Source organism: Acyrthosiphon pisum, chromosome A1 (assembly GCF_005508785.2).
Source record: "Acyrthosiphon pisum isolate AL4f chromosome A1, pea_aphid_22Mar2018_4r6ur, whole genome shotgun sequence".
NCBI classification, from domain to species: Eukaryota; Metazoa; Arthropoda; class Insecta; order Hemiptera; family Aphididae; genus Acyrthosiphon; species Acyrthosiphon pisum.
The window spans coordinates 89,684,966-89,693,934 of record NC_042494.1 but is presented as its reverse complement, the minus strand read 5'-3'; the positions used below and the strand labels follow the sequence as shown (position 1 = coordinate 89,693,934).

Genomic DNA, 8,969 nt, shown 5'->3' with positions numbered 1-8,969 from the left:
CGTTTTTTTTAATACTATAGATAAGTATACCTATAATAGGTATTAGACATACCTAGTCGACAAACCGTCTCCGCTCTGAATCGTTTTTCTTATACAGTGATATTATATCATTGAATTCAAATTTAATATTATCCATTATACAGTGACCCACTTGTAACCTACTGTACAGCAGAGCGACATCCACTTACCCACCTTTTTTTAGTTTTATGTGCTTTGGAACGGGCGAGTCATTTTCCTCCAAAAACGAAATACCGTTTTCCTCCACTGCCCATTTTCCTCCCCCAAAAAAAAAGGTTGGTTTCCATTTTCCTCCAAATTAGTTTAGACTGTAATTTTGTCTATTTTCCTCCAATATTTTAGCCAGTGTTGTAGTATTACGTTCCGTCTTATAAATATATAGAGTAAAACTAGGATCACATTTTGCGCTTATCGGTTGATGATTACACTCTGGTATCGGCTATCTATATCAGCTATCGATTAAGACTAATAAAGATACTCTCATATAACATTCAGGCATATACGTATATACTTATTTATGTTATATTGTGTATCAGTTGTCACTATTATTATTATGATTACACACAAATCGTTTGTTAATTTGTGATGGTTACAAATATTTTTTAGCATATGAGTTGAAATATAGATTATCACGTTGGCGATGTTGTTTGACTACTTGTCAAGCAGTTATATTATACACTAATAAAACTGATGAAATAGTAGCCGATGAATTACACAAAAATGTACATCCAAATCATTTGCCATCACCAAAAAAAATAAATCGATTTTTTTTGTTATGCATAAATTATTTGTATTAACTATTTCATTATTTATTGGAGCAAAATGGAAAGTGGAGGAAAATGGTCAAGAATTATTTTTTATTTTTTTGGAGGAAAATGGACAGTGGAGGAAAACGGTATCTCGTTTTTGGAGGAAAATGGCTACGGCCTTTGGGACATCGGTAAATAGGAATGTATAGGATATAAAAAAATGCACAAACATTTTCAAGTATATTCTCCACTCAATTTCAAATCAAATCCACTTGTCACATAACTTTTTAGTATCTTAAAAGTGTTTATTTTTCAAAATAAATAATTATTGTGCCGAAATCAATAGCATTACGGAATACAATTTAAACTGTATTATGTTTCTATTAAATTTTTGTCATTGAATTTGATTTTACCCATTTTCAGGAAGTATAACAAAAAAATGATGCATCTGTAATACTTTTTTTTTAAGAAATTTATTGGTCGTGAAAATATTGAGACTTCAATGTTAATTTTATTGTTCTTAGTAATTTATCGTGAGATATGGTTTACGAGGTAACAAATGATATAGCAATGGCGATTTTATTGTTGACTATTGTGAATTTTTTACGACTTATGCATCTGTGTGCAAACTACAAAGGTTAAGTCTCTAAGAGTTTACACTACCGAGAAACTACTAAACTACAGACTTAAAATATTCGTTTCTGCAGGCAATTTGTTTTCCCCTACAACCCCAACCATTAAAATGATCGATTTATTAGTAGCTGCGGCTCTCCAGTATTTATTAAACTGTAGAAAAACATTATCTCTTATTTAATACCTATATAAACTTTCAATTTAGTTTCAACAGTTTTTCCCATTAATCTGTTCGCAGACTTGGTGTATTTTCTCAAAATAATTGTTCAAAATGACGTGTGCTCTCGTTAGTATTTAGAAGTATTTTGAAGTTAAAATGTGCTATAAAGTGTAATATCATAGTTTTAGGTATATGATTTGCTATAAACAGACTTTAAAATAACATGAATTCGATATTCTTATATTTAGGGCCAGTGGGATTACATTATTTTCAGGACACAATATTATATTACAATAATCTTCAGTAAATTGTGCCGTGCCGTTTTTTAATTATTTAACTATAATCATGGAATCAATAATTTAAATGTATAGGTATCGTAATGAATTATGACCATTTTTTTTATGAGTCGCGCAAATGATTCCTTACAGGAAAATATTTTATTAATAGGAAATTATTTTATTACTAGAATAATTATGTCGTTTACTTACTATATAGCTATAATGCTACATACATAATATATTTTTTATTTATAAATTTAATATTAATTTAAGTATACAACTACATATACATCAAGAAGTATGAATACATTTAAAAATACATTGTGCTGTTTATAAATTAAAATTATAGTGCACGTTCACATCTAATATTCATAACTTCTTAGAACTATTGCATAAGTGAATAATATTTTAGATAGTTTGGTCATTTTTTCCTCATTGGATTTATAATGAAAAAAAAGAGGATATAATTCTATATTTACAACATAATTGTGTTGTGTAACTCAATTTTAATAGATGATAATGGCATTCAAAAATAAATTCGCCTGTTGATTTGTTTTTTCTATATTTTTCGACGAATAATGTACCAAATAGACTCGATTTCCAATCTATATCCATAAAGATGCTACACCGAACTACTGTTACTAAAGAAATGTGTTCGTCGCTAAATAATTAAAAATATAAAAACATATTATACATGTTATATTGTTATGCACATGGACATTTCTTTTTTTTTTTGGTTGAGACTTCGACAACAGGTCATTAGCCTGTGGAACTGTACAGGAGGGTACTGTAGGTTTTGAACACGTGTGTGTTTGTTTTTAGCAGAATTTTTAAGTGGGCACCCGTAGGTATCTGCCAATTGTCATGCCCGGGTGAGGGATGGTGGCCTCTCTCTCCGGACACCGTGACTGCCCGAAGAAATATGCCGCCCGTGGCTGAGTTACATGACAATATTGTAAAGCAAATATATTTAATTAAAATAAAATATAAATTTTGAATTAATTAAAATTAAAATTAAAATGTTATACGATACATAATTTTAGCATCAATTACGAGATAATTAGTCGATACAATTATAATATATTATATTTTATAATTCATATAATATACACTATAACAAAATTATTTCAGATTGAAAAACATAATTTAATACCAATATTGTACCTACGCATGACTGTAATTTATTTAAACAATATCATAACTTAATTTCGAAATTTTTGAAACGTACCGAGTAATTGGACAGTAAAATGACAGTATTCTAATATCTACGTCATTGTAGTTAGAAAAATATGTGTACAATATGATTTTTATATCAAATTATAAATGGTTTGTAGAACAGATTAGATTAGGTTAAATGACATGCAACTGTTTTAAATGTACATTTAACACGAAATATTTTGTACAAAAATCAATTTTTATACTTAGTCTATACGTTTATCATATACCTAGTTGTTTTTGTGGTTATTTGGTCTTTAACGCAAGTCAAAGTTGTCTTCTAAGCTTTAATTTTAATTGCATATTGATTGCGCAGTACCTATATTGAACAATATTAGTTCGATCGTAAAATTATTACCTTCCTACTGTATAATAATATATACCTACCTATATTATACGTGTATTTTAGTGTCAGGTAAATCGATTGTAGCAATATTCGAGGGTTAATATAATGTATTTGATGATATATATTACCTATGTAAACGTTTGGGTATGTCACCATATAAAACTACTGATACAAAAATTCGTACCTATCGATATTTAAATAAACATTTTTTACGCTTCCCTTTAAAATTGTTATTATTTTTTTTTTTTATGTACAGTCAGTTTTGGCACATATACTTTTTTATTATTACTATTATATTATTATATATTATTATAATATACAATGACTCGGCTTAACACAATATACCCTTTTTTTGAGTGGTTTGATTAGTATTGTTGGTTGTTATTCATCTACCTTATAAATTTATATCCATTTCAAGTGGTCGTAATCGTATCAATCGCGATTAATCGTAATTTCGTTCAATAGTAATTTGTTAGTAATTTACATAAATGCGTATTGGACATAAATTACTTGCACAACATTAATTATTGAACGTAATGAGGTTTGAAGTCACCAGCCTTGCTCTCATAGACACTGTTAATTCGTTTCGGGATGTAGTTATATATACAATATTAATCGATATACCCAAATGGATAATCGAGGAAAATCTACTGTTGTGGGAGGTAGGGGGGAGAAATTCCACCACGGGCATCTGTGGTGTTCCAAGGATGATTTCCACTAAAAATCAGTCACTGATCGGTGTAGTGTAAAAGATACTGGTTTGTTATTGCTCCGCCGCGGCCGACGAATAATATTTTCGGACTGTTGGAAAATCGTACAATAATATTCAGAGGGGGTAAGTTATCATCATGGTCAAGTTAACCATAAGTACAACTTTGTGAAATTGTACAATCATTTTCAACAGGTAGATTATTATCATCATGGTCAAGTTAACCATAAGTACAACTTTGCGGACCTTATCTCTGAAGCTCACGAGAAAATGTGAGATGTTTTCAAAATGGGGGAGACAAACTTGAAACTGCGTCGTAGTACTGCCGTAGTACAAAATGTCCTCGAGCCCTATATTTGGCATAGTTCATGTGGTGGTGTGCAGAACTTAGGGAATAGGATCCCTTTGAATACATTTTATCTGATATTTCAGAATTTTGCAAAGCTCTTTCGAAGTCGTGATATACCTAATATTAATTTATTTACGGCTATCATACATTAAACGATTTTTTTAAATACTTGGTCATTGTTTTTTTCTTTTTTAACTTTTAATAATATATTCAATTAAAAATAAATATATTATGGGAACGATTTATTATTATTTATTATATTAACGGTATGTAGTATGTAGCAGGGTAATTACAGCTACTTCAAATACCGAGTAAAAATATATTCATAATATAATATAGAAAAGAAGGCATCATGCAGTGCATATAATATCGGCAGTGTACATATTATTATTATTCTTTTACAGCGACATTTTCATTACATATTAATTATCGACGGTAATTTTTCCTGAGTTCGGCGTACTTGTCGCACACCAGACCGTAAGTTTTCACCGGCAGTATGCGCTTGGCATGCGCCAACATCACATTGGCCTCTTGAAAGCTCAACACGTATAGAGCTTCGGCGATGCACACTGCCGCCTCACCCCTGCAGCTCCTGCAGCCCAGAATTTCGGCCGCCTCCTCTCCGCAGCCTAGCATTTCGGCTTCCTCCCCTCTGCAGCATCCGCAGCACATGTCATCAGCCCCGTCACCGATCGCCACCTCCGCGCACTGTTCGGCGTGGTTGATTTTGCCTAGCGCAAACCTTAATACTCCAGCCGGGTCATGGGGCTCGGGAAATTTCGCCGATCGTGGTTTGAGTGCAGCCTTTGCTCTCGCCAATTCGGCGGCGCACTGTCTAGCATTCTCCACATCCCGGCGGTAATTCGGACTCGAAACTCTGCGAAAAAGACGTTCGGCCATAATACAAAATAGATGATGCGTAGTATATGTTTGTTTTAGGATTTTTTTATTATGGTGGGCGCTATTTTGATAATAATGCTCCTTATATATGTATATTTGAATGGTATACTTGAAAATATTTAAGGATACTTGAATTACTTCGGGGTGAAAAAAAAATTAACCTATATGTTGGTGGAGCGGTGTCTACAATTAATTGATTAGTTCTACGAGATAACTGTAGATATCTAAGTAACTCATAATAAAAAAATAGTACAAATGCGGAAGCTGCTTCAGCTCCCAAGCAACCCGTTCTAAATTGAGCGCTCATGAATTGCCTCCCATGAAATTTTTTTGTAACATAATATTATTAAATCATAAAAAAAGCACCATTGCGTTAAAAAAAATATTTTTGAAGATATTGTTACGATGAGAAAAGTATACCGAGACTACAGAGGCGTTCGTGTTCCATGACCTGTGTCATTCCGTATTTGTATATAATATGAAGTAGGTATTGTATGTATACAAAGGTTTTGTGTACGAATGTTTAGACACGACATAATTTGGGGCAGCGTATATAAAATAATTGTTTCATCCATTGAATTCAATAATGTTTACATTGCGAAATATCAATCGAAAAAGTCAGCGTGTATAATATTATTATAAATATAATATAATAATATAATATTGGGTGGTTAACAGAACCGATCGATAACAATAATAACACGGTATTGTATAATAGTCCAAGTCTAATAACAATAGTGCTTGTTCAATATACTGTGAGTTGACGACTTGACGTGTGAATAGGCGTAAGCGCTCGAATACCTACAACATAATATTTTGTAAAGTGTAACAAAGTTAACAAGTGTAACTTTCGATTAAACTAATTTAAGACTATTCGAGGTTACGGCAGTATGCGCGAATATTTCACTAAAATATTATTATTGTACCCGATGAAACCCACTGGGTATAATTGTATACGCTAACATTGTTAAGTTTAATGGAACGTCCTATAGATTATATATGTACCAAATTTACTTATATGTATAGTATAGTCATGATTATAGCAAAAGACTTCGAGGCATTTATGTGATATCCAGGTAAATACAAAACAAAATTCAGTTTCATAAGGTCACTTATATTCAAAATGTTTAGTAGGTGGGTATAATAAATTATTAGTGTGTGTGACATATTATAATATACAATATATATATTATATTATTTACATTTTAATACTTTTTTAATTAATATTTTTATACAAAATGTTGTCTAGGAAATTATTTATTCCAAAAAATATGCACAAATATTCAATTCAGATTACAATTTTTAACTATAAAGTAAAACATAACCAGACAAAAATGAAAAATGTTAGAAACGGAAATGCTTACTCAAATCCAGTTTTTGACAAAATCAACTTTGTTTATTTGTTGTTACTCAAAAATTAAAAATCCATATTTTAGAACCTTAAGATGGCTAAATTTCCATATTAGCATTTAGTAGACAAATTTCAAAAATAGACATAATCATTTTTTTATAGACATATTATGTTCAAATTTTGACAAAATGTTGTTATTTAAACGAAAAATAAAAATTTCAGTTATTTTGTTATAACTTATAATACAATTTAAAAAATATTTTTGTAATGTCTTGAAACTTTTTGAATTTTCCTATATTACTTACTCTTTTATACACAAACATTTTTCAAAATAGTTGGATTAAATTTAAGCCTAATACCTAACCTAACATAAACTACCACACCTACGTCTATATAGCAAAGTGAGTAGCCCTATTTTTTTTATTTTACTTTATTAGGATATACTTATCGGTAGCTATTACGTACGACATTTGGATAATTATTTTCTATACTTTTTTAGTCATATATTTTATGATTATACCTACATAAAAAACTGTTTATATAAAACGAAAACTTTTAAACAACAATTAAATAATAGGTAGGTACCTATATATTTTTTTAACGGAAAATAAAACGAAGACGTGTGCAATTTATTAGTTTATGTAAAAACATTTTTTTGAAATAAAGTCTGGTATGTATTTGTTTCAATTAATATGACCTTTTAATTAGAGTATAAATTACTACTAATTATGTAGGGTTTCTAGTTTAAATGAATTATCTGTAAAGTAGGAGTAGTTAAAAAACGATATTATTTTATCAGTTTGTCCCTTTATATTACCACATCTAAGTCAGTCCCTACTCAACATCACATAATACATTTAAAGATGGTCGATCACTTTAGAAAGGAATATTTCAATGTTTAATAGATATTAATTAGGAACACAATTTCACAACAATTGAACAAGAGAGTATAATAGTATATTGTATGTACTATATTATACAATATTAATTATACATACATAAAAGGATGCAAAAAAGTTATAATAATGACTTTTAAATTAATCAATACGTATTAGGTATGATAGTTAATAAAAATCACCAATATTTTCTGTAATAATATAATATTTTATTATGCACTTCTATGTCTCATACTTACAATATTCCTGTTGGAAGGCAGGTATAGTGATTTGCTGTAAGAAAATAATTTTGATTTAAATGGAAATTGTAAATTTATATTCTAAAATATTATAGAACTCTATTTACTAGATACCTATCGTGAATAATGAGAGAAATATCGCTTCTACCATTTGATATATTCATCAGCATTCGATTTTTGTATTTTCAATAGTATTTCAATTCAATTATTTAGAACGTTAGATTTTATTCCTAATCAAAATGGATGCCCTTTACGCATACAAATTTTTATACTTTTACGATAGTTTATTCGTGTGTGCAGTGCACAGAAACATTTTTTTTTTTTTACTTGGCGTAGTTACCAAGGGCCAGGTGCAATAATTATTCTCGTAAATAATGTTTTACCTACCTTTTTTTGTCCAGATACCATAAACAATAAACTGTACCTCCAATTAGACAAACATATAAAAAAGGTAAGTTAAAAATATTTATGATGTTTTGCATATTATTATTATTTTAAATTTGTCTTTAATATAGTAATTTTTTTTTATAGATTTTAACTCGGTATATTATATAATAGCTTGTTATAGTTGTTATTATATTAAACAATATGAAACTATAGTAACTTTTAAGTACAGAGAATAAAGTGTATGTTTAAACTTATAAAAGTTATAAATCTTATATGAATAATAATAATAGGTAGGTACTCATCTGGGAATTTATTTTTTCTCATAATTACGCAACTTGAACCGTTTAAACATGTACATAAATACTCTTGATACATAATTAATTGTTTTTTAAATATTCGCTCTGAAAACTATATTATTAACTTGACAGCTTGAGTTGTATAATATTATCTTTTTTTGAACAAAATAGTTTGTTTTAAATTTAATTAGATTGGATGACTGTATATACTTAGTAGGTAGGTATATCGTATATATAATATAATTAATGTTTTGCCAGTTTTTAGAACTTAAGTGCTGAAAGAAGTTTTTAAATTTTTTTTTTTTAATTTACTGAGAACCATTTACTCTCCAAATGGTAATAAAAAATCACGTCGGATGATTTATCATTTACAAATCAATAAAAATCAGATATTTTAAATGTATTATTATAATATATGCAGCGCTACAACACAAGTTTAAAGT

The 8,969-nt window shown here is 29.2% G+C and overlaps 2 protein-coding genes across 5 annotated transcripts in view; one reads left to right on the top strand and one right to left on the bottom strand.

Moving 5' to 3' along the window:
• LOC100574941 (connectin) overlaps nucleotides 1-8,969 on the top strand; it is a 299,097-nt gene that overhangs the window by 29,331 nt on the left and 260,797 nt on the right. The gene's annotated exons all lie outside the window — the stretch shown is intronic.
• Nucleotides 4,683-8,647, bottom strand: LOC100574041. The gene is made up of 2 exons (XM_003244383.3): nucleotides 8,231-8,647; nucleotides 4,683-5,334 (listed from the first exon to the last, which is right to left on the bottom strand). Exons 1-2 carry the CDS (start codon nucleotides 8,323-8,325, stop codon nucleotides 4,884-4,886), a joined length of 546 nt encoding a protein of 181 aa, XP_003244431.1. The 5' UTR covers nucleotides 8,326-8,647; the 3' UTR covers nucleotides 4,683-4,883.

Bases quoted from the DNA above. Each gene is read 5' to 3' on its own strand.
- LOC100574041 (XM_003244383.3), bottom strand. From the start codon at position 8,325: ATGCAAAACATCATAAATATTTTTAACTTACCTTTTTTATATGTTTGT. The intron at 5,335-8,230 runs GTAGGTAAAACA...TCTTTTTCGCAG, and splicing joins TGGTATCTGGACAAAAAAAG to AGTTTCGAGTCCGAATTACC.